The sequence below is a fragment of the Amphiprion ocellaris genome, chromosome 4 (genome assembly GCF_022539595.1).
Source record: "Amphiprion ocellaris isolate individual 3 ecotype Okinawa chromosome 4, ASM2253959v1, whole genome shotgun sequence".
NCBI classification, from domain to species: domain Eukaryota; kingdom Metazoa; phylum Chordata; class Actinopteri; family Pomacentridae; genus Amphiprion; species Amphiprion ocellaris.
In genome coordinates this window covers 37,824,128-37,850,679 of record NC_072769.1, presented here as the reverse complement: position 1 = coordinate 37,850,679, position 26,552 = coordinate 37,824,128, and the positions used below count along the sequence as shown (strand labels likewise).

Sequence of the window (26,552 nt, the reverse complement as noted above, 5' to 3'; positions counted from 1 at the left end):
ATGTACCTCCAACCTGATATTTGCTCAGACAGAAGGCCTCATGTGCTGACATGCACAGAAACATGCTGCCTCCTGGTGGTCACACAGAGACACTGCATCTTAACTTTGGATGACTGGCAATTAATTCATAGCAATTCTGTGCAAAACGACCAGAAACAACAATTAATTCAAACTGAATTTTTGTATAATGATGTTCCTAAATTAATAGATGCAAAATTCAAATAACTTTGGAACTGCCTGTCAGGAGAACTGCATACAGTTTTATTTTTTCACGCTAAAATACCGCTACAGGGAACACCGTTATCAATATATGCTGTCATTTTTTTTTAAAATAGAGCTCAATGAATTCACTACAGTACTTTATTTAAAAATCCAGGACAGTTTCTCCATTGAAGAATCAGACTGTTGTAAGTACAGAGGGGATGAGAACATTAACATTTATACAATGTACTAGTTCTGTTAAATGTGAGTGGTTTGGTCACAGCACACAAATGTTGCCTCAGTGCCTCTCGGACACATGAAATATCTAATTATGACAAACATTTTTCAGTTAACTCAGCTGAGAAATAATTATAACATGTACAAATCCAGGTCCAATGTGGACAATTATTTACATTCCCAACACACACAAGCAGCAAGTTCAACAAATACTGAGACACAAATCACAATTCAGATTCTGATTCAGACGGACTAAAATATGAGACCATTCTTTCCAAAAAACAATGAAATCATCATAAGGGTAGTTGGAGAGCTCATGAAATCTAGAAATATGACTGCTTTTGGGGGTCAAACCTTAATAACAAAGCTACATACAGTCCTTATCACATAGTTATCTACAGGTTATGACAGCTTTACCAAATAGTTTTTTTACTTGTGTGACTCTTATTTCTCATTAACCCTTTATAGCACAACATGGGCCAAAAGTGACCCATATTCAGTGGAGAATTGGTATCTTTTGACACATGTAGCGCATCAAAGTGTTAAAGAAAAAAATTCTCATCAAAAAAGAAATTCTTTTAAAAAAAATTGCATTACTTTGTTAAGTAGAAATGTGCTTTTTTTCCTGCTGAACCATCGGATGAACTCCGGTTAGGAACCACTAGTGTACAAAATGCCATTATATACAGCAACGATTCAGCAGAAAACCCAACCAATGAGCAGTGCTGTGAGTTAAAGAGTTATTGTCCAAGAAAAATGTCTGAATGTTGTGTTTATGCCGTACAGCAGAAAGTAGCGTGAAGATAAATGTACAACAAGAAGGTCAGACAGACACTGACCCTGATGTTACTACATAGTTTGGTCACCAGCGGTTTGTAGTGTGGACTGAAACATGAGCAGAGAGCAGGAGACAGCTGTCTGACCTCAGGAAGGAATCTTACTCTTTAATTCTTATTAACATCAGTCTCACAAAAAAACATTTCAACGAGTTGCACAAGTAAGAAGATGCAAGGAGACAGCAAGTGTGTGCGCGCGTGTGTGTGTGTGTGTGTGTGTGTGTGTGTGTGTGTGTGTGTGTGTGTGTGTGTGAGCGCGTTAAGTAGACAGATTAAGACTAGAAGGGGATTAAAACTAACAACTGGAGCACTGAACCCAATCACATCACGAGACTGGTGAGTCATTAACCCCTCCACATCATCTGTGTGTGTGTGTGTGTGTGTGTGTGTGTGTGCGTGTGTGTGTGTGTGTGTGTGTGTGTGTGTGTGTGTGTGTGTGTGCATGTGTGTGTGTTACGCCGGTGAGCAGCAGTAACGTCAGATCTTGAGTGACGCAGTCGACAGAGGGAAGGGCGTTTTTCAAGAAGCGCTGAGGATGACAGACCACACACGCCGACACACAAACACACACAGTATCCATGTTATCCCATGAATCACCAGCTGAGCACACTGACGTTAAGCAGCAGAAACATCAAAGACAGAAACAGTGGTGAGCGCCGAGCATCATCCTTCCTTCTTGCCTCCCCAGCCGAACAGTTTGGACATCGGAGACTTTTTCTTTGGTTTGTCCTTCTTGATGTCTGAGAGAGAGAGAAATAGAAACACATTTCTCTGTGTGTGCTTACATTAAGTACACAAAGCAACATCTACTGTAAATTTACAGAAATATTATCTATATTTCTAGTCTCCAAATATTTAACTGCTAGAAGTTATTCTAGATAATGAGAGCTGACAACTCTTGATTACTTCACAGGCAAAGACGTTCCCCTTTCCATTAGTGTGTTATGGGCTTTTAGGTCTACAGGAAACATTTTGTTCCATGTGTTCGTACTGAACTGGGTAAAAAGGCTTTTGTTTACTCTGCACCTTCTGCCTGGAATATGTTGCAGAAAGACTGGAAGTTAACCGAGTTAATCGCACTGAATGCTTTTAAATCTAAACTGCGAGTTCCTGAGGCCGTTTCCACAACATACACTTGTTTTTCATTACTTGCTTGTAAATGTATGTATTTTTTTGGTTCGTATTTTAAAGATGTTTTAACTGTGTAATTTTATAACTGTGTTTTGTATTTGCTGCTGTCTATCTTGGCCAGGACTCCCTTGAGAAAGAGGTTCTTAATCTCAATGGGATTTCTCCTAGTTAAATAAATGTAAAATAAAAAAAATAATAAATTGCTCCTTACCTGAAACACCGCGTGATTAGCCTTGAAGTTGAGGCTTTTCTTTCATAACTTATCAACGTCACCGATTATCTGGTTGATTATTGGATCCAATATTCATCATTTTTTATTGTAAATATGAGTACGTTTTTTCCCCCTCACCTCTCATTAAAATAAATAAATCTGGAAATGATCTGCTTTGGTTCTGATGCAGCCACCTCTCTCTATCTGTGCTGACAACTCTGTGTCTTGAGCAATGTCACATCCACAGCGCTATCTGATTGGCTGTGTGTCAAGTAGTAACCATCACTAGAACAAATGGGGAAAAACTTCTGTTTTAAGCAAATGCATGTTAAATATACATAAACAAAGGCATTTCAGTTCAGTTTTGTGTTGTGTTACTGCAAATATATTGGTTCCAATTATGGAACATTAGTCTCCTTGATTGCCAATAATCGCCTTCGGAATCAGCAGTGGAAAACAAAAGATATTGGTCGACCCCTCATCACCATCAACACATCTGCACACAACCACGCTCTGAAACAAAGACTGAGCAGCTTCTGCCAGTATTTCCTCACTAGAGCTTCTGCTAGAGCTACACGTCAGAGATCTGGGTTTATGATACATAACCGACCAACACTGTCTGGCCGACAGCCCAGCTGACCAATCAGAGCAGACATGGAGGGCCTTACAGAGACAGGACCTAAAACCGATCATTTCAGATAGACAATGAAAAAAAATGCTGCAGCAATGTATGGTACAGGACATAATGTGTTTTTTGAACATTAAAGCATGTGAATATATTCTAGTAGACCCCAAATATAAACTTTTAAACCTGAAAATGTTTGTATATGGACTCTTCAAGTTTAGTTTTAATGTTAGACACTGATTTAGACAACCATAGATTTAAAACTAGCTAGTAGCCTCTAAGATCTTAGAAGGCTTTAACATTGACAGTAATCGCTTTATGAATAGCTGGTGCAACCCTGTCACGTATATGAAATGTCCCGACACCTGTTAACCCGTCAGAACAAAGAATATCTGCACTGTGTGTGACACAACATGTGTGTAAACCAGCACATGCCTGTACTCAAAGTGAGAATGAACTGTGAAACTTTGGCGTTAACTTTATGAATACATTAAAATGAAATGGCTAGTCTTTAGCCCACAGTCGGCATTCATTCGCTGTAACATAATGACCTTTCACTGAAGTTCAATAAATCTCCTCAATTTCAGCCCTGCTTTCCCGGTCATGAATTGCAAATGAAGGTGGCTTTGATTCTGTGCTATCAGAGGGTCAAATTAACCGTCTACATTATCCATTTGTCTAATAGGAACGCTGCTGACAAAAAGAGGGGGAGCGTTTTGTTTGATGCTTTTTCCATTAGCAGAAAACATCGGCCAGTGGCACCCTTAAAAAATGCACCGAACGCGCGCACACACACACACACACACACACACTTCCATAAACCACAATGAGAATTCTATCTACTTCAATTAGAGGTGTCTATGATGGAAATCCTCAATTGGATAATTTATAAGCCAACTAAGTTGCAGTGACACCGAGGTTGTGATAACTAATGAACAGAGCGGAGAGGGGGGCAGGTGGCCTGTGGAGGTGGTGGAAACACTCACTGAAATTCATCATCATCATGTTTAGCTGCTCATCCTCCTCTTCCTCCCTGAGAAAAAGACAGAACGTACAAAAAGCAAACACAGATTAACACCAGTCCTTACGTGTGTCAGCATTTATTGTGTAAACTCAATTTATGCATTCACTGCAAACCGTAGGATTCAGGACTGTGACGCACTCAAATAAAGTGGATGAAAATACAAAAACAATAAATGACTGGGCTGAAGCCAGCCTCATAGATCTTATTATTGGGTGTGTTTTTTTAGACATTGATTATCATTTAGTCAATTAAATGTCAGAAGAAAGTGCCCACCAAAATCTCTTGCCTTTAAATCTCTTTATTTGCCTGGCCTACTGTGATAAACCTAAAGATATTAAACAATGACAAACAAACAGAGCACAACTCCATACATTTGAGCATCTATAAACATGTAAATCCTTCACATTTAAAGAATTACAGGAATAATTAACTATAATTGATCATCAAATGTTAGTTTTAGCATTACTATGAGGTCAAAGTGCTGCTGGTTTATACGCACATCAGTTGAAAAGTCTAAGAAGTATAGACTTTTTTTAAACATTTGCATTAGGCAAATTAAAATGAACTCTATTAACATGGTATTTAGACCTAAATCATTCGTAGTTGATGACTATGTGAATTCTGCAACCAACAGTCATCAGGCCTGGGGTGGTTTTCCTGTCAGTGCTCTGTAGAACCTGCACTCCAGCGTTCTTCACTTCTTGCTTGTGTGGATTTTTATTTTATGTCTGGTCTTCAGCAAGTGAAATACAGTCAGTTGTTTCTGAAAACGTCATGACTGACTAGACTGTTTCACTCCTAAAAAACATCTTCAGTTACATGGACAATATTTCTTTCTCGACTAAACTTAACGGTCCACATGGATGCTAAAATAAAACTATACAATAGAGATGTGTATTTACATGCCTCGAAGCAGGAATGTGACTTTTTTAACCTGTGCTAAGTTAAACAGGGGCAGAGTGCATGAGAACATTAAACTTTGTGGCCTTTTTACAGCCAAACACCAGCAGCCAATGAATGAAAGTCCAAAGGAAAGACTTGTTCTCATTGGGATTATCTAATGGGTCATGGAGCAAACATGCAAAGAGAATAAAGCCTTTACATGCTCATTTGGTGTGAATGTTTTCATATGAAACAGATTATCCAAACCGTTTCACCCCCCCACTCAAATCAGGCCTGTATGTTCTGACAGAAGTGGTGCAGAAGAGGCATTTTTATTCGGAGGCTGTTATGGTACCACAGCTTCTGTCTGAAAACTGGTGACTGTGTATAAAAAGAACCCAGTATGGATGTAACTACCCTCACCTGAGTCTGTCCTCGTCCAGACCATCTACAATCGCGTTTCTGTCGTTGACAATCTCCACCAGTTTGTCCATCAGCTGCTTTTCTTTCTTTCTGTCCCCGGCTGTTTTCAAATGTTCTGCACACACAAACAGATTTTAGTCTCAGACCAGGTGTCCTGTCTCTGTGCTGAAGCTGCTCATCTGGAGTCCTCACCTGGTTTCTCCATCAGTCTCCGGAGCTCTTGCTCAACATTGGGCTGCTCTTCCTCCAGGTCCTGAGTTCTTCCACTGCACATAATGAAAAACAGACAGACACAGAGCAATATGTGTTATTGTTTATCGAAATGTGTAAGTTTTCAAACCCGATCTGTCATTTTGACAGCACAAATTTACAAACAGACTTGGTGCCTCATATAGCCTCATCCACATTTACAAAGATGGACTGTTAAACATTTAGTCCAGCAGAAAAACATTCTTGTTTGTAATATTCCATATCATTACTCATATTAGCCAGAAGGTATGGTGCAAAGACAACCAAATTTAGCTGACATGATGTCTGCTATGTGTATTTTTCCAAAAATTCCATTTTGTTTGCATCTATAGGTTGGAATAGTACCAGAATGATCATAGTAATCAGTTTTTGGGGACATTGGGGCAGAAGAAACAAACTTTCAAGGCAGCACTGTCACTGACAAACCACAATTCTACATAATTTCATTTAACAGATGCTTTTATCCAAAGTGACGTACATCTGAAAGTAGACACAACACAAGCAAGGATCTAGTCTGGAGAAAACAACCTGGATAAGTGCTATAAAACAAGTTCAAGAGTCATAATAGGACCGTAGTGTCTATAAGCAGTGCAGACGCAATAACACAATACAAACTGTAAATCACCTTATATAGTTGGCATGGCAACAGTTGCATTAGTTTGAAGTTGTGTTTCTGGTACCTTGATGAATTTAAGACCAATATTCACTCTCCTGTTAGCTTTCTTTAGGTCTCCACTGATGTCTAAGTATAATATCTGGCTCTTTTGTATGGTAAATGATCCATTGTGTTCCCGGGGTCTTTGTAAAATCAGAAAAGTGGTACAGTGGAAAACAATGAGAGACACTGAAACACCTTTGTGAGGTATAGCTCTACGCTTGCCACCACGAGTGACCCTTTGTACATTACAGGTCACTGGATCCTTTTTTTGAAATTAAAATTTTGATTAGATCAATTTGAAATTATTCAGTCACCATAAGCTATGCAAAAATTGTCTGACAACTCTAGAGTGTCTTATTTGTCAAAGGAATAGATGCAGGGTACCCCAGTCAGTCACAACACTGAAACCACTGCCTGGTTACAATGGTAGCCATCAAGAGGTGGGGTATATTAGGTAGTAAGTACACAGTCAGTTCTTGAAACTGGACAAATGGACAACATGAGGCTCTAGCGAAGGACAAAATTATGATGGTCATACAACTGAATCAGAGGATCTCCAAAGTGACAGGTGTTGTGGGATCTTCCCAGTATGCAGTGATTAGCACCAACAAAAAGTGGTCCAAGGAAGGACCACCAATGAACTGCCAAAAGGGTCGAGGGTGTCCAAAGCTTACTGATAGGCATAAGGAATGAAGGCTGGCTGGTGTGGTGCGTATAAACCTAAATGTTGGCCTCGATAGAGAGGAGTGAGAACATACGGTGCATCACAGCTTGCCGTGTGGAGCTGCAGACTGCTCAGAGTGTCCAAGCTGACCCCTGTCCACTGCACGGGACCATGAAGCAATGGAAGAAGGAGGACGCCCGGTCTGATAAATCAAGTTTTCTTTTACATAATGTGGATAGCTGGTGTTTACCTAGAAATGAGATGACAGCAGGATGCACTAGGGGAAGAAGGCAGGCCAGCAGAGGCAGCGTGGTGCTTTGGGTAATGTTCTGCTGGGACACCTTGGGTCCAGCATTCATGTGGATGCTACTTTGACTCATAGGCATCTACTTAAACATTGCTGCAGACCACATATGCCCCTTTACAACTGATGGTAGTGACCTCTTTCATCAGGATAATACTCTCTGCCAGAGCATTCTTAAAACTCTTTAGGAATGGTTTGAGGAACATGACAAAGGCCGAGCCCCAATCTTCACCCTAAGCCTCTTCACAGACTCAGCTGACCACCTGGCTAAGTGCGAGAGGCTACCATGACTCAAAATGAGTTAGGAACGGGACAGCACTTTGTGACGTAACACATAACTGTGAGGACATCAATACATGCTCTATACTATTGGGGTTTCACACTTTTTACTTTACATTTCTTACTTTCTTCATGGCCAAGGTTTTTAAGGGAAGTATGTTTTGAAATTCCACTTAATACGATTTTGACGATGAACTGAGAGCAAGATATAGTTTGGGCTTATTGTTTTCTTGTAATATTAGGGTTGGTTGCTCATTCCATGCTTGCGTGTTCTACTTTTTTCTAAAGTTTCTGGGCTTTGCCTGGTAGCCTCCTGTTTAACATTACAATGCCATGAACTGTGGATAATTCCCCCAAATAAAGTCTGCAGAACTGAAGACTTTTTGAAAGTGTGTACAAGTGGCTCGAGAGCCCTAACACATTTGAAGATTTGACAGTCCTGAGCCCTCACAGACTTAAAGGGAACGCACCTTAAAGTCTGTGAATCTCTGACACTGTGATTGGGCTAAAGAGTTGACTGGGTCTCCAAATTCCACAGATCTTAATCCAGTCGTCCGTCAGAAAAACATGTCCAATCCACAGAGTCCTCACCTTGCAGCGTCCAGGACTGAAAGAACCTGCTGCTAATGTCTTGGTGTCCGATACAACGGGACATCTTCAGAGGACTGGTGGACTCCAGGCCTTGATGGGTCAGAGCTCTTTTGGCAGCATGAGGTGGACTGACAGAATATTAGGCAGGTGGTTTAAATGTTGTGACTGATCGGTGTATGTGTTCTATTGAGCAGCATCCTGCTTCACACTTGTGTTTGGTCCCTGCAGCTGGTGGGGGGTGAGCTGCCCTGTTCCAGGACGCCCTGCTAGGGGACGGAGGAGGGAGGACACTGGGAATTCAAACTGTCAACCTTCTGGCCACAAGTCTGTTTCATTAACCGCTAAATAGTGGCATGCCCCTTTGTAAGTGTGTTCATGTGTGTACTCACATGTAGACCAGTTCAGACTCCCGGCGCATGGCCACCTGCTTGTTCCTGATCAAGTTGAACCACTCAACCATGAGCTCATCCATGAGAGAGTCATCGTCACCCTCTGACACACAAACACACACAGAGTTAATCCGATATACACCCCTTCCTTTAAGTCTTGCTTGTATTTCACACTGTCCCGACTGAAGAGGAGGCTCATACATTACATGTGTTTGTCTCACCTTCCTCGCTGCGACGCAGCTTCACCTCCAGCTCGACTCCTCTCTTCTCCAGCTCATTCAAGTTATCTTCAATGCCCTGAAGCTCCTTAATGATCTCCTCTTTGGGAATGTAGTCTGGCTTCATCTAAGACGTGACACACATATGCAAACACAAGCCGACAAAATAGAATGGAGGACATGAACCAAAACAAGTGACAATATCAGCAAAGTGAATATATCATAAAAAATAATGTTAATGTGTTAATGTAATTCCTCTAATAATGTTTCAGTAGCTAATGTAAAAAAAACAGTTTCTTAGTTTTCCATTTCTTTCATCTTGGCACACACTTAAATTATGTCTAACTTGCATGAGCTGGGTAACTTAGTGTTAGTTTGTCCGGAAAGATGCTTTAAAGTGAAGCTGCAGCAGTATGCTGTACACTACATGGATAAATAACAAGCACTGGATCAAAGTGTCATCTTCAAAATTATTTTTATAATTAAAAAAACAAGACAAAGGGTATAATAAACTCATTTTCTGTCCGTGGCTTTATACCTTGGAAACCTTCAACTCGGACTTGATACCATTTGCAGTTTGCTCCTTCTGACCATTCTGAACTCCTAAAAAAGAAAGAGATAAAACGTTTTAAACAAAAGTAATAAGAAGGAAGAAACTCTGAGGGGTATGATTCATATAAAATTCTTTGGAAGATGATTTCTGGTAGAAACGTTTGTCATGTCCATGAAGAATAACACACAGCTAAGCAGGGTACGAGTTTGTCCAAATCATGTCCAAATAGAGCCAAATGACAGGACAGGTGTCCATGCTCTTACCCTTTGATGCTGCTGGAGTAACACAAATGCTTGGGGAGGGGAGATGAGAGGAGGATGATGAAGGTCCAACCGAGAGCTCTGAAGTCTTTCCCGCTCCATTAGGACATGGTTTAGTGGACGACTGTGAAGGACCAGCAGGTCTGTGGAAGGATGAAGGATGAGCAGTTAAAGAGGAAGAGGTAGAATTTAATTTTAGGCAGTTTATCAGCTCGTACAGGTAGTTCCTTCTCCCTCCTGCTACACTTCTTAGTTTTGATTCATGAGAGCAGGCGTAAAGGTCATGTGGGGAGAGGAACTCTGGCTGCTGAGCATATGTTGCACCACGGAGGACTCTACTCAGTCCTGACACCATTTGTGGCTCACATGTATGTGGCGGAAGAGCAGAGACTGAAAGCTCCGACTACAAATGATGGCTGAGCATTTGGAGGAGCAGCAGGTACAGGCTTCCTGAGGGAGGAATGTTTGGAGATGGATGAAAGATTGGATCACAGGATGGATGGGTGGACAGGAGATCAGGAGGAAAAAAAGAGCCCGTGCAGTTAATGCTTCATGATGTTAATCTGCTGAAAGCCCACCCACGTACAGATACTTCCTGCTGTTAGGAAGTCAGAACCAGCAGCCGGTCGGGTAGAGGAATTACCCAGAAACATAAAAACGGTGACAAAACACAACAAACAAAGTCAATAAAACATGTCTTACTTGGTTTCTTTGGCGACCGGCTTGAGCATCGACCTCCAGTCTGCAGGAGACTCATTTTCTGATGCTGTGGAGAAAAAAGAAATTAACACCATTCAGCGTCAGCTGAATGAACCTGTATTCATTTTTTTTATGATAAAGAGATTGCATTTTCCACCAACAGAGACAAACACATGATATAAAGGTCAGAAGTATCTTTTGCCTCCAAGTACCTTCTAGATAAAAAATCACAAAGTGCTTCACAATAAAACAAAAGAAAAAGTAAGTAGAGGTAAGGTACAAAAATAAATAAAACTGAGAAAAATCACAAGAATGTTGCTCAATGGCAGGTCAAAAAAAGATGGATCTTGAACTGCTTTGTAAAGGTATCAACAGGGACTGGAAATTCTAATGAAGCCCCCTAGAGATATGGACAATGCATTCAGCAGACAGACCTGAATGCGTCAATAAGGCATCAGTGAAGCCTCTCAGTCACTGGACACATCAACAGCTGGATACAAGGAGTCAGCTGATTGCTAGGTTGTTTTGGTTTTTGTTGGTATTTTTACATTTATATGGGACATGAAAAATGTGGGAAAAGAGAGCATGGAAATTGCATCAAAGGTTTGGCCAGGCAGGAAGTGAACTGTGGACTTACTGGCCTGAAGCATTTGCACTAATGTGGTATGTATCCTAACCACTCAGCTGCTGGGTCGTCCAAGTCAGTCACTGCTTTTACTCATGCTCTGGGAAAAAACTAAATTCCACCATTATTAAAGATAACTCTGTATATTTCCCTGAACAGTAATAAGTTATTTTTAGACTCTTTTTGGTTTGACAAACTTATGTTCTCCATTTTCTTGTCTATCTGATGCTCTTTGACTTTAAATAATGTTCATATTTCAGTGTAAAGTCAATGGAACAAGCACAAAACACTACAGCAAACAGATAATCTTTGCCTCTGCACAGCAACTTTCATTGGAATATATAGGTGCCACATTTAAGTGCAACTATTTAGCTTTTATTCTCCACTAAACATTTAACTTCCTTGAATTTCCTACAGATTTAAATTGAATCTTATTGCAGTTAAATGCTTTCTTTATTTTTGCATGGTGGCTCAGTTATATGACTTTTAAATGGACTAAAGTAGCGATCAAAAATTTGTGTTGTAAAAGTTAGCTTTGCGAGGTTTCACTTTGAGAATTACAAAGCAAGGTTCAGTTTGTTTATATAATAAGGTATAATATAATTTTCATTTAAGATGTTGGATTACACGTGAAAAGTTTTGTTCATTGCTTTGAAACTAGTTTATTTATGTTCTTTTTTGAGGTTTTTGAGTCCATCTGCCACCTTACAATATAGTATAAACACAGGAAATTAAAAAAAATATCCACCAGCACTCTCCATACCTACAACACATTTGTCACACATATACTTGGGTTTCCTGAGTTTTTAACATCATAAAAGACAGACAGACTTTGTGCTATTTAGCACATCAAATACCACATATGTCTGTCATCTACTGACTACATTAACGACAAGAAGAAATGTGACAAGACTCCTGAGAAAACCCCACATACCAACATGTCTACTAAGCTCAACCACTCCATGCACATTAATAAAAGTGTGTGAGTTTAACCTGATGTGTTGGGCGATGCGCTGCGAAGCTTTGTGTCTCTGCTTTCTGGAGTCTTGGCTCTGAGTCCAGTCCTGCTGGCCGGAATGGGTGCAGATTTCGGGGGATCTGGAGAAACCAAGTCCTCGAGGATTGACCGATCTGCTTTCAGCCTCACCCTCCCTCTGACACCCTCCGTCTCCTTCTTAGGTGTCTCCACTTGAGCCTGAGGCCTGAATAGAAGTAAGAATCTCATGCTAAATGCCATCCTTCACCAGTAGAGGTCAGAACGAAGCAAGAAGTAAAGTTTAATCCTGACCTTGTGTGTCTGACTTTTGATTACTTACTTTTCAGTTTTCTTCAGCGCTACAGCTGTCCACGATGGCTTACTGTTATTATTGTTGTTCTCCTCAGCCAGTTTCTTGGAGATGATGGCCACTGCTGATGCTTTTGCCTTGTTAGTCCCACTGTCTTCTTGTTTTGGACTCACTTTCACACCAACACCACTTACTTGAGCTTTATCCCCAACTTTATCCAGGCTCTCATTCGCATCTTTTTTTCTAGTCCCAACAGCACTTACAACCACAGTAACAGCCTGTCCTCCTTTGGCCTCCTGCGTCTTACCACCTGCATTCTGACCTTTATTTATGTCTATGTTGATGACTGAGGTCTTTTTCTCTTCATCGTTAGCAGTCTTGTCCGATTGGAAGAACTTGAGCTTAGACTGGAGTGTCTTGGCGGCAGTAGTGGAGGTCCGAGGGGCAGCAGTGGGTCTGCTGCTGATGGAGGTGGTTGTAGTGACGGTAGTGTCACGAGAAGCTGCAGGTTTGGACACCAAAGCTGTCGGACTTTCTTTAGCAGCAGGAGAGCGACCTGATGCAGGTTGGGAAGGAGATGAAGCAGAAACAGTGCTGGAGACGCTGGGAGGGGTGCTGGGTTTCTGTGTCAGCCATGATGGTCCCAGTCTGGAAGGTGTGTGAGTGGGAGCAGGTGTGCTGGTTTTACTGGAGTCTGGGAGTGGAGTGAATTTGGAGATGTTGGTGTTCGTGGGCAAATTCAGAAGAGGCGCAGTTGTAGGTGAAAGTAACCTGAAAGACAGAAGTCAATGCACATAGAGGTTGGAATGAAGAAATTCTTGTCCAGAGCTCATAGATTGGCCTCTCAGAGCTGCTGTTGGTGCAGTTTTAGCTTAAATACACCCACTTCAATAAAATATGCTGCCCTGCAAATCCAAAACACTGTCATAAGATGGCCCAAAATCTGAGAAACTGAGTTTGTTCCATCCAAAAACATTGCAAGAATTGCATCTTCCTCATTTCATGAAATAACACCAGATTAAGTAGTACTGCTAAAAGCTAATTAGCCTAGCTTAGCAGAAAGTGCTGCCTCTGCATCGTCTGATTTTAGTGACGTTCACATGAGTCTATTGGATTACCTTCATATCACATATTTGGTTGCTTTTTTTGACTAGTTTATGTCAAATGATCAAGAAAGCTGCAACAGGAACATGCTTTGGATGTAGAAACTGTGTTTTCCCTGCAGACAGTGTAAACATTAAATAATAGTTTATTGGCTTCTTATACACAGCAACTGAGCAACTTAAAAAATGGTGTTTAATGTCAAGTTTTTCTTTAATGTAGCTGATTAGACAAAAGCAAAAATTAAAGAAACTGACATATTAGTCAGAATTTGATTTTTCCTAAATTGACTTTAATAAATCCCCTTTAAAAATCAATTATCAACTCAGTTTTTAAAGACAGAATTAGACGATAGAATTGAAATCATGTTTACTTTGAGCTTGTTAATCCATTAATGATGCGATAATTTTCTAATTACCTTTCTGGAGTTACAAAGTGAACTTTTAAAATATTGTGACCACAGACTGATGATTCACGGTGATTAAACTTAATTGCACTAAGATTATGAAGTCCTTACTTTGCACAGCTCCTATGATAGAGCTTCCCGTCCACTAGATGTCGCTGCACCAGGTGAACATGCTTGTTACAGGACACACATTTGTTACTCAGCGTCCCAGTCTGATGGGATTTATCCACCAGAACATCCTAGAAGAGACAGGACAAGTGGAGAAGTTCATCACCAAACATGCTTTTGTTTATTTTGCAATGGTGCTGTGTTCATCTGTTGGCACAGACAAAGTAACACATCTCTTCAGCTGTTTGTGTCATCTTTGACGTGTTTGCCTTGACAAACTTCCACTTTCTTGGTCAGTGATGCATGTGGAAAATCAAGAGTGTTTTAGATTTTATAAACTGATTTAGAAATGCAGTGTGAAGTATTCAGAGGGTGGAGTTTACCTTTGCTGTACTTCTGTTTTGTTTTGGGGAAGGAGCGGGCCTTGTGATGTTGGAGGATGGTGGAGGGCTGTTCTCTCTGGTGGGTTTAGAGGGAGGGAACACCTTAGATGTCACTGGCTGGTTCTTCTTCCCAGACGGCTCATCGGTGGGAGCATCAGCCGGACGCTTGATGCCTCCCATACCTCCAACTGTGTGCCAACACACAGACGTAAGGTGAGACAAAGGGAAGTAGAAAAAGGCAGAAACAGACGCTGTGAGAAGCCAACACTCACTTGGGGAGCGTCCATGGAAGTAGTTGTAGTATTGTGAGACATATGTCAGGATACTGAGGCGGTCAGGAACCTTAAGAGCCACCATGTCTTCTGCATCCAACAGTGCTGGAATTCCCAGTTGCTCTTCTGCAACACTGAATGCCTGCAAATAAAATCAGCTTCATCCGATGAAGAATAATGTGCTTTTTTTTCAGTCTAGACAAGCCTGATGCCTCATCAATTAAAATGAGAGTATGATGTTTGAGTTTGTGAGACCACCATGAAAGACTTTTTCTACATCATACCAGAAAAATCTGAAGTTAAATAGAAATATCAGCTTTATTTTCTCTGGATCGTCTTTTGAGATTGATGCAGTTTCTCTTCCATTTTTGGCCACTTTTTTGACATCCCTGAGCAAAAGTGTGGATACAAATATCTCACATAAAATCTCTTTGACCACTGGTTACACCTACACTACATGTACCAACATCAGTGATGAGTAGTAAGTCAGGAATTTCCAAACTACAATCACATTCACCAGTTTCAAGGAAGCAAGAAATAACAACAAGCAGAGGCAGGCCAAGGAGCAGCAGCAGCAAAACTTAATCAGTTACCAGATAATCCAGACACCCATAAAAGCACTGTTTACTTTGCTGTACCCTCTGGCACTTCAGTCCTTTATAGTGTATCGCTATTTGATTAACTAAGCTGCTGTTTTAGCTTTGAGATGGAATTCTACGTAATGTCACGTAATTATTGAAAATTTTAGCTTTTATTCTGCTTCAGTTTAAAGAGCAGACATTTTAGAGGTTGAGTTTTGATCAGTCCCAGAGTTCAGAGTCCATTAATGAAGCTTCAGAAAGAAAATGAAAGTACATAATGCAACAACGCAGCCAAAATCAAAGTCCTCACATGGAAGCCCTCCGTGTTTGACAATGACTTCTCCTCTCAGCCAACACAAACGCTTTTTGACATAGAAAATATCCAGTTACGCAGCATGACACGGTGCTGATGATCATTTCTGAATTAACTTTTCTCTTATTTACTCTATGAAATGTACTAAAAGTTGACAACTTCAGTTTACTTGTTTCAGAACAATTTTAATACTTATTAGCATTCGTTCATAATTTCAGTTATCTAGACTACCCTCACTCCTACTAATGGGATGGACAAAATAACAGGAACACTGCTTAGTGTTTGCCTACACTCTTCAGATGGCCCCATTTGCCCCAAGTTGGGGGGTTGTTCTTCCAACCCTGATGTGCTCGTTATGTGGAAACAATGTGAACACTACAACAAAAGATGTATTTTATTGCTCTGAGCATTTAAACAACATGTAGATAGCTGATTGCACTAAAACATTGCTGTACCTGATATGTTTTCAAATGGCCACTACCTTTCTAACTAATCTAGGCCAGTCTATGTGGACAGGAACAGTTACAACCCAGTATTATATTACAAATTAAATCATGCAATATGTGAATTTATACCACTGACCAAGTTTTTCACCATCAACCAAACATTTACTTCTGTCTGCCACTTTCACGTCTACAATCTGGTAAAAAGTAATCAAAATTTTCACCAACTTTCTGAGTTATTGAATCTGCATTGAAGCAGCTCTCACATTAGCTTTCCCCATCGGAAACTCATTTTTTTCTAAATTATTCCAACACCACATGAGTGCGCTATACAACGCAGTACAATTCAACAGTACCACAAAGTGCAGCCTCCAAAACGACCACACAGTTGACTCTAAAACCATTGACTTTAATTCACGAAGGTAGCAGCTATTGCAGAGCTGTGTTACACTGCATTATCTTTAGCTGGGTGTATCTGCCTTTAACAGTTTGGCACTACTGCACAGAGCAGTTTGCTTTATGCTAAGATAAAGAGGCCAAGTCACCATTAACCAAAATACTGCTTTGATATCGACACTGAAACCCTGGAACTGTATTAGCAGAGGTACCAAAAATGATTAGTCAGCACCAGAGTGATTCATTTTCTTATCAACTATTTGATTAATCAACTTATCGTACAAGATTATTTTCAATTCAGACGTATCACTTGTGCAAGCATGATTCATCTACTGCCATGTGAGGCCGTACGTAGGCCTCAGTCAGAATCAGTCTGTCTAGTTTAGCTTGTCAGCATGCTAGCATTTGGAAATAAACACCAAACACAATGTATTACTGATTGAAATGTTACAGTTTTTTCAAGTATTTGCTCATAACCAAAGTATTGGACAAAGAAGGAATCAGTTAAAGTTGTTCCAGTTCATTCTTATGCATGAAATCCAAGAAGCACAAATGCCCAATGCTGTTGATTTAAAGGTGCGGCGTGTAGGATTTAGATGTATCTAATAATGAAGTTTCAGATTTCACTCAACTCAATAACCCTCGCTGTATCCTCCTCTTCCACAGGAGAAACTACAGTAGATGTTGAAAACTAAAAAAATGCGAAAGGCCTGGTGTCAAACCAGAGTTTGGTTTGTTCATCCTGGGCTATCATAGAAAGATGGCGGTGTAACATGGTGGGCTTTGTGGAAGAGGACACACTGCGTCTGTAGATATGAAGGACTCATTATAAGCTCACACAAACAATCATAATTACATGTGATTATACACTGACAGATAGGACCTTCTAAATCCTACACACTGGACCTTTAAGTCTGAAGGATTTATCATCTTTGGAACATGTAGTATGTCTACACAAAATTTCACAGCAATCAATGAAATATCTGTTGAGATATTGCAGTCTAACCGAACACTGAGTCGAAAGGATTAAGGATTAAGGGAGCTACTGTGTGTGTTCAGGAAATCTGAATTTGTCACACAAAACTAATTAAAAATATTCAAGTGTCAAAATGCAGAATGTGAACACATCTTACCAGCTTGTTGTTGTCATAGACATTTTCCTTTTTCAGAGAATCAAAATTGCTGCAACAGAGCAGAACAATAACATGATTAATTAACAAAACACATGTGATCCAACTTCCCTTTTGCTTCCATCTGTTTACAGGCAGTACAGGCTGAACATGAATTGTTTGGTCATGCATAGCTTCCTCATTGCAGCATACATCGTGACGGTGACAGTGTGACCGATCAGCTAAAACTGAGACGAACGCAAAGCTCAGCCTGCATTCATCACAGTGTCTGTATTGGGCCGACTGGAGCAAAGCCTTTAACCAGTGTTTAGTGCTTGAGCCCATGTAAACTTAAAATGTGCTGCAGCACACGCTGGTCTGGCTGAGGGCAAAAACTGGAATGGAGAGAGCTGGAGCAGCTGAGTCTCTTCTGGGAATGAAAGCAGTGTCTGTCTAATGACCTCTCTGGAACAGCACCAAGCGTCACTGTGTGAAACTGTCCAAAACTAGTTAAAGATGATGAGTAAAGGCTTAGGAACATCTGAAAATTGAAACCAAAGGCCTTACATGGGCAGATCTTATTCAGACCGAAGAGCTTTCAAAGTAAAGTATAACTCATTGTTGCCTGGTGGAAACTCCCTACTTGTTATCAAATAAGTCCTGGAAAAAAACAGACAAAGAGGTGATATTTTTCTTTTCCTTTCCAGAAGAAACTCAGTGATAAGAGATAAATGCCTGATATGTTATTGTGATTGCAGAGGATGTGACACATGTAGACAAACTGTACAGAGCTGAGTCAAAAATATCAGCAAACACTCACCGGTTCTGCTTTTAAAGTATGAGGATATGCTGCTATAATTTGACCTTTTACCTTTACTGTCACTGACTGTATCTCTGAGTTTTGGACCATTTGTCAGACAGAAACAATACATGAAGACATTGACTTGAGTAATTATTAGCTGCAGCCCTAAATTTGATGAAATGGCTACTTTGCAAGTGACTACACATAACTTAATCTAACTAAAGTTCAAATGCCGTTTTAACATTAAGTTCTGTTTTACATCACTTGAGACCAATTTATTCCAATAATAAATATGAAAGATGAGCAGCTATTAAAGAAGCAGATGATGATCGACTACATTCATGCTTGATGGCTTGGCTTTGGTATCCTGGATGTTTAAGGTTGAATCTTGAATTGAAATGATTTTTTTAGATCTGAACAGAGCAATCTATAGTTTCATTCCTTCGAACACCATTTGGTCTTCATCAGTGGTGGAGGGAGGAACCAAGGCTGGCCTTTGCTCTATGCCAAGCAGCCTTCTTCAAACACATGGATGGAAGATCAGCATCACCAAGGAGGCTGCAAATGTCCTAAAGAGACTCACATCAACACTTCACAGGAAACAGATTGCCACTAATCCCCAGTCACCAGGTGCACGAAAGTCTCCTCACCACCAGAGTCACCAGAGTGAGGCCTGCTGCACCTCATCATGGACTGGAAGATGATGGTGAAGATGGCAAACATCACATTTCCCCCAGAGCCCGAGAAACTGAGATGGAGATCTCATTGAGCCCATCCTACCAGGAGAAGAGTTAGTGACTGAGCACATGAAACTATGCAGAGCTGGCAGCTGAAGCACTGCTCTGCAGCTGGAGTCCACTCTGTGGAGGTGGGATGCAGAGAATTTATTACGACTTCTACAAGCAGACTGCTTGGAGGTTTGGAGATCAGAGGGAGGGACCTGCAAAAGCCTGTATGTCCAGGTTTACATGGCAGGCATGGCTCTGGATGTAAAGACCTGCTGGGGACCAAAACAACTCCTGACAGGTTAGGGAGACACTTGTGGGGCTCCAGAAGTAGCTGATGAGTCCTCCAGAGATGCTGTGGGCTCATCCAGGAAACGGCAACGATGTAGGTTGCCCACTTGAGAATTCCTCTGGCCCATCCTTCCACCACCTTCATCTTTTTCAGTGCTCACACAATAGACAGTAAGATCTAGTCCTGTGTTTTCAAAAGTGAATACTGTGCACTCAAATTACGTGAAGAATGTCTCAACTGAACTCACTACTGAACATTTTCACATAAATTGTGACAGATGGTTTTCAAAATAAAAATATTCCAGTGCTATAAATTCAGTGTGATTCCAAACTGAGTTGTCATAAGGTTCAGATGTTTCTGACTATATTTGCTTCCATATACTGCACACAGATTGCACTTTGACGTGGACGTTTTTCCTTTCAGTTTCACCCACTTTAAACTCATCTTGGTTCTTATTGTTTCACTTAAATCCCGATCTACGGCCCAGAAAAAATAAAATCCAGCTCCCCTGTGTTGCATGTAAACTTCCAACATCCCAACAAAGTGTGTGCAGACCACCTGGGGGGCAGGTGAGCCACAGACCACCTGGGGGGCAGGGGAGCCGCAGACCACCTGGGGGCAGGGGAGCCGCAGACCACCTGGGGGCAGGGGAGCTGCAGACTGGCCCTTCACTCCCTGAACTCCACAGCTGAGCTCCTTCTCCTGTGTTTCCTTCAGACCCATGAAGCTGAAGCTTGTTCTCCGTCATAAATAAAACTGCTGAACCCTATCATAAAGCTGAAAGTGGGCTAAATTCCCAGCAGTTCAACAGCCAGACTGCAGACAGCGCAAACTGACTGGTGGAACTTCACAAAGCGAGCATTGAAAGTCTTTTGTTGTCCAGTCTTGTAGTTTCATCGCTACTTACATGAGGTCCGGTCTGTGTTTGTGGATGAGGGCGCAGAAAGCCAGGCCGTCCCTGAAGGACGTGGTCATGTTGGTGATGGACACATCCCGGTACCCGTCACACTGGACCCGGCACCACTGCTGCAGAGCCTTCACGGCCGACATCCCGGAGCGCAGAGCCGGACTGATCCGATCTGGAGCTCCGCAGAGCCGCTGTGGCGCACAGAGCTCAGCCTCTCTCTCTCCCTCCCACTGAAAAAAAAAAAAACTTTCCAAACTTTCCACAGGAGCTCGGACACGCCGGATCCGGGAATTGACGGACTGAGTGTTTCTGTGGGAATCACCTTAGTTCCACCGAGAACGAAACAAACTGAACGTGACACCTGCGAAAGGTCGGCCGTGACGCGTCGTGGGTGGAGATCCACACTGTGGTTTCTTTTAACTCTTTCTGCGTGTGTCTGTGTGTCACACTGCCCTACATATACAGCCAAACTTTTAGGGCCACAGGAAAGATTTTAGACATTTAAAGTCAAGCCATAAATCTAAATTTAACCAGAATATGTTGAATTACAGCCCCAAAAAACTCAGTAAATGACATGCTGTGGTCATTTTACTCCTCTACATGATGGCCTAAATGCTGCTGCAGAGCATTTGTCAAACATGTGACACAAAAACACAATCAGCAGCCTTTAAGCCCTCCATCATGTGTAATTGTGTAATGTAAAATCCTCCCCAGGTATTTATAACCCACAAACAATACCAGACATGCAGTCATTCCGGCTAAACCGCCTCCCAAATAACAGCTACCTGATCACAGGTGTTATTCCATCTGCATGAATTACAACGTGAAAGTGTAATATTTACCTAAACACTGTGAGTAATGTGCGGCTATTTTAGCAATAAGGAGGTAAAGCCTGAAAGCAGTTAACCAGGTGTGGTTGCTGCCTGTGAATCAGCTTGTTCTGTCCTGTCCTATCTGCTGGGTGGGTGGAGTCTAGTTACCTGACACCTGCCCTGCTCTGCATTAGGAGCACAACACAGAGAGAGGAGAGGCCCATGTTTTACTGATTAAACATGTAAATATCTGCATACCTAACTTTGCTTCAGACTCTTTACTGCACTGTCATGTGCTTCAATTTACTGCCTGTTTCCGGGCAGAAAAATCTGCAGATGTTAATTTTGGGTAACATCAGGGAAAAAGACAAAAAAAGTTTCCAGCTATTGAGGCTGATTGTGCCACCATGTGAGCATTATAACACACAAAAAGTATGTGATGAAATTATCAGTGATATCTACTGTTCACTGTCCCTCATTTATCAGATTTTACCCAAATTCGATAAGTATTTCAACAACCTCTAAGACATTTCCGTATATTTGATGTTCCATATTATTTTTCTTCAATGTCCGCTATTTGGAATCATTCCAACATAAACTTCTTAAATTTAAATAGCCATGACTCACTTTATTTTAAAGAGACAAAAAATTATCGACATTCACAGATTCATGATTTTATTTTGGGAGTTAATGTAAAAAAAAAACAAAAACCCCACATTATTCTATTTATACTGTACATTGCTGCAGCACCTCTTCAGATCCACTGTTTCAGCTCCCGCCTCTTTAAGGGCCCTTCCTGAGAAGCCTGTCTGCTCTTATTGATCTGCTAGTGCGATGGCTGCGAGGCCGCATTGGTTATGTTAGGTATATGTATAGTGAAAACTGTCTTTTATTGGTAAACTTTAAAATGAATATCAAGCTCAACCTCCAGTCTCTTAATCAGCTAAATAAGCAAAAATGAACTGTCAGACGTCTGTCTCCAGGCAAGCCTACAGCTGAGATATGACTAAAGATGATAAATGAGGGACTAATTATATACTTGGGTAGTAGTACTGCTTGAGTTCAAATGGTGGAACTGTTTTAGGGAAATCTCACTGCTAAAATTACATAGTTCTTTCTGGATACTGCGTTAGGAAAGTATGACCTATAAATGAAAGGGTTGCTGGGATGTTTTAGTCAAATATTACACCACATGTGTTGAATCCTTTTCCTCTCTAAGTCAGGGGTCACACTGGTTTATTCTATATTTACACAGGTCAAATGATCATCGTGTCATTCAGTCAGATGCTGTTTATCTGCCAAAGTAGTCATCATTTTGGTCTAAACAGTTAAACGAACGCCATTTATCGAGTGAATCTGTTGGGAAATGTGGGAAATTTCCTGGATGATGATGAGCAGATTAAGAGTTTCTGTTTACAAACCACCCACCCACACAGACAGAGTGTATGAGGATGACATGAAGGAGCAGAGAGAAAAAAGAAAGGAAAAGTAAGTCTGAGAACAAGGTAAACACTTGACTGCATCCTAAGTTAACCATGTCATGGAGCAGCAGTTCTCACCACACCTTTGTGGAAAAGCAATTTTAAATGACTATATGTTTGTAAACCAAGTGTACTGCTGGTCAATGAGCACAATGCTGAACAACCTGCGGCAGACTTGGAACAACTTTAATTTTCAAATACTTTGTTGACCTTTGGTTATGATTGGCTGACTTTTCCTCGACAGGTTCACATCTCCATGGTTTGTCATGAAACATCTACTGGAAGGATTCTTATGAAATCTGGTACACAAATCCACGTCTCCCTCAGGATCAAATATTCTAACTTTGGTGATCGTGTTTTCCTGTGGTGCCGTGATTTAGTCAATAATCTGTTAGTCCGATTGACATTTTTCCCACCAGTTTCATTTTGACATGTCATAGCACAAAAAGCACCAATATTATTTATGATGACTGCATTCAGTTTGGTGGAGGGCCTGTGTTTGTGTTTGTTGGTTCTCTGCCAGGAGTTACTGGGACACTGAGCTGCTTTCCTTCCACTGGTGAAAAGTTAAAGTCTGTTGTGAAAAAGGTGCATAGTTTGGTTTATAACAAAGTACCGGCAGTGGTGCTAACGTCAGCACGCTAATGTGTTTATGCAATAAAAGGTATTGTATTTACTGAGCTCATCATCATGCTAAAATTTGCTAAACTGGCACTAAAATGCAACACAGCTGAGGCTGAATCTCACTGGTGTTTAGTGCTACGTTGCATGCTGAACTATGATGGTGAACTACACACACTGACTGAATATAAAAGATGGACACAGTGACCAGCTCTAGAAACTCAAAACCAGTGCGGCAGTGCCTTAAAGTGTTGGTGAGCACTGCAAGGTGTGGTTCCAAGAAACTCTAGCTCCCGCAGACTCCAAAAATGTCAAAAAATATAATGAAAAGTGAAGACAGCAATATTCTTACAGAAATTATTATGATGTTTTTGATGCATCCCCTTCTTATGCTCAGCATTCTGGCAGCCTGTCTGAAAGAAAATGATAATAAAGTCAAAATTAGTCTCCCAAAAGTGCCGTCCACAAACAAATGGGTGGATGTGTCCATCTTGTACAGACAGCCCATAACTATAGCATTATAACAGCAACACAACAGCATGACAATGTTAGCGTTTAGCCCCAAGCGACACTGCAGCCAAGCACCAGCATCCTTTACAAAAGCAGTTTGCAACAGATCTGTGGCCAACTCGTGGCTGAATTGCAACACAGAGATTGGTTTGCCAAAAAAATGTTGTCACAAGTTTTCCAGTCGTGGCCACAAGAGGAAAACCTTCAGCAACATTCTTGCAATAATGAGAAGACGTTTGCAAGTAGCTGATAGTAGTCTCAAGCTTCTACCAATGTTCTGGAACAAGTTTACCAATGGTGAAATGTCAGTTAAATAATTAAACAGCATTTGTGACAACAGTGGTATTGTTCATAGTTTTCCAGAGTAATTGTTTCATAATTTACCACAGTTGATTTGCTTATACATGCTACAGTAGTTTTCAGTGTCGCCTCACAACAAGAAGGTGTTGGCTCTGAACCGGCTGGTTGGCTGTTCTCTGGGTGCCTGTTTGGATTTCCTCCCACAGTCCACAGACGTGCATGGAGGATTAAATGCTGAATCTAAACTGTGAATCTGAGCGTGTATGGTTGTCTGTGTCTTTGTGTTGGCCGCTGTGATGGACTGGCAACCTGTCCAGGGTGTACCCCACCTCTCACCCAGTGTCAGCTGGGGTAGACCCGAGCCCCCCCATGATCCTCCCAGGATTAAGTGGATATAGATAATGGATGGATGGATGGATGGATAATTTTTGAATACTAAGAGGCTTAGCCTTACCACCAAATTTGCCAGAAAGACATAAGATCTGAATTTGAGCCAAACTTAGTGTTAACAATAAGCAAACCTGCGGCAAATAATAAATTAAAAATCAACGGTTTGCCATAAGTTTTCCAGAAAGTTAACTAGAGGTTCATCAAAAGTTTGCCACAAATCTAATTTGTGTACAAAAATGCGACCCTCATTCAAATTTCCAACAACGTTGTCAAACTCAAAGTGCACCTCTTGGCCAGAAGCCTAAAATTTGTGTACAGTCTAACACAGCTGCTGCGAAAATCTTCTCCCTTCAAGCGATCTCAGCTTTCATATACGCAGTTTTGAATTATGGAACAACCCTGAAAATGATCCATGCAGGACATTTCTTCTCTTAATCATTACCAAAATCTAACTGGAATCCAAAACCTAACCCAAGTCCTAAATGATCCTCGCTGTGAGAACTGAAGAAATGACTTGAGAAAACTGCAAGTGTATATGGAACACAAACACACACACAAACACACACAAAAGAGCTGTAAAAAGACCTTTGTGTGACAGTCCCATGTCACCAGTTCTGTTAAAAAAAAAAAAAACACCTCCAGACAAAAACCGAAAGAAATGAGCTGAACAATGAAGATCCCAGCACTCTGACACAATACCCATGTGTCAAAAATGATTTAACTGTACTTTATCTTAAGATTTTACATCTATATTTACCTTAACCCTTATGAAGCATATTGTGAAACTTTCTGTTTGAAACGTGCTGCATAACTGACCCAACTTGACAGAACAAGAACGCTCTGAGAGCCCAGACTGAAACACAATCTGGCAACATGAAGTTTTCCTTGGAAATGTAGAAACCCTGACACTAAATCACTTTTTGCTTTTGAAAATCTGTTCCCCAAATGAGCATTACAAGCACGGCTGCACACATCAAACATGCACAGAATCCCCCAAAATGTCTTGTACTTTGTTCCTCTCTCCACATGCCAGCCATACAAACACCCCCCACGCACAAATACTTAATCCTCCCAAATCCAGACAGGAAATGCCCTCGTCAGTAGAGCAGAATGCTTTTGACAGACCCCCGCTGCTCCCTTTCTCTCCTCCCCCTCGGCTGAATGATATATGTGCCCTCCTCAAACTCCCATCTGGAAACTGTTAGCCTGTGAACGTTTGCACACGGCCAATAAAAACACATCTATTGCAAGTCTGGTTTATCAGCAGTGCAGTATAATTTAACCGTGCTATCAGAGGGGGATTGTGAGATGAGCTGTTTGCTTTCACTTTCTGGAGCTGGTGTGTGTGTGTGTGTGTGTGTGTGTGTGTGTGTGTGTGTTGGAGACAGTGAAATACTTGTGTGGTGCAGTGACTCATGAGGTCTGGTCAACATTCAGGCTCAGCATCAGGGCTTCTTTCACAGGGAACTTTCTTGTCTTCTGGTTTGTTTCTATGGAGAGCAGCACATACTAGAAAATTATTTTGTGTTTAACCCTTGTGTCGTCCTGCGGGTCAAATTGACCCGTTTTAAAGTTGAAAATGTGGGGGGGGGAAATGTTTTCACAATGAAACATTTTTGGGAAATCTTTGAACATTTTTTGTTGGAAAAAAAGAAATTTTACAAATGTTTCCTAAGAACATTCACATAAAAATCAACCAAAATCCAGCAAACTTCACTGGATTTTGGTTGATTTTTTGTGAATGTTTTTAAGAGTATATTAGAAGCTTTACTGATATATATGTAATCACTTTAGATATTTTTAGGATTTTTTTGGAAGATTTTTACTCATTTTTGAAAAATATTTCCAAGAATTTTCTTGCCAAAATTGGGGGATTTTTTAAAATAAAACTTTTAAAGGAAACTTTTAAGGAATTATTGGAATTTTCTTCTTGAAGGTTTTGCAAATTTTCAGAAATTTGGGGAATTTTTTTACTGAATTTTGGGATTTTTTTTCAGACAAGGAAATAATATTTTCTGGTGCCTGTAAATGAAGACAGCAGTAGGGTTAAGAAACGTACTAATTCATCAGAGTTATCTCAGATGACCCACATATATTTAAGCATCCTGAGGTTTTTATATCTCTATATCTACCAGATTTAACAGGATGGAGATTGTGGATCCTCATTAGTAACAACAACCCAGAGAAAGAGAGAGTCTTTCGGAGCTTTTTAAAGGAAAACACTGACAGAAAGCTGAACTGAGACTAGAGAAATG

At 40.8% G+C, this 26,552-nt stretch overlaps 1 protein-coding gene across 3 annotated transcripts in view; it reads right to left on the bottom strand.

The window, feature by feature from the left end:
• The window catches only part of micall2b (mical-like 2b), a 40,067-nt gene extending 19,216 nt beyond the window's left edge, over positions 1-20,851 (bottom strand). The window contains exons 1-16 of one of the 3 annotated variants that reach the window (XM_035942919.2): positions 20,184-20,835; positions 17,482-17,530; positions 14,616-14,757; positions 14,344-14,531; positions 13,964-14,091; positions 12,376-13,116; positions 12,053-12,261; positions 10,438-10,501; positions 9,739-9,878; positions 9,461-9,525; positions 8,926-9,049; positions 8,705-8,807; positions 5,763-5,836; positions 5,571-5,685; positions 4,228-4,274; positions 343-2,014 (exon numbers count right to left, since the gene is read on the bottom strand). In XM_035942919.2, coding sequence (XP_035798812.2) covers positions 1,938-2,014; positions 4,228-4,274; positions 5,571-5,685; positions 5,763-5,836; positions 8,705-8,807; positions 8,926-9,049; positions 9,461-9,525; positions 9,739-9,878; positions 10,438-10,501; positions 12,053-12,261; positions 12,376-13,116; positions 13,964-14,091; positions 14,344-14,531; positions 14,616-14,757; positions 17,482-17,530; positions 20,184-20,326 — 2,409 coding nt within the window. In that variant the 5' untranslated portion in view covers positions 20,327-20,835 and the 3' untranslated portion in view covers positions 343-1,937. The other 2 variants (XM_055010205.1, XM_055010204.1) reach the window with 2 other exon arrangements.
• Between the last annotated feature and the right edge of the window lie 5,701 nt (positions 20,852-26,552).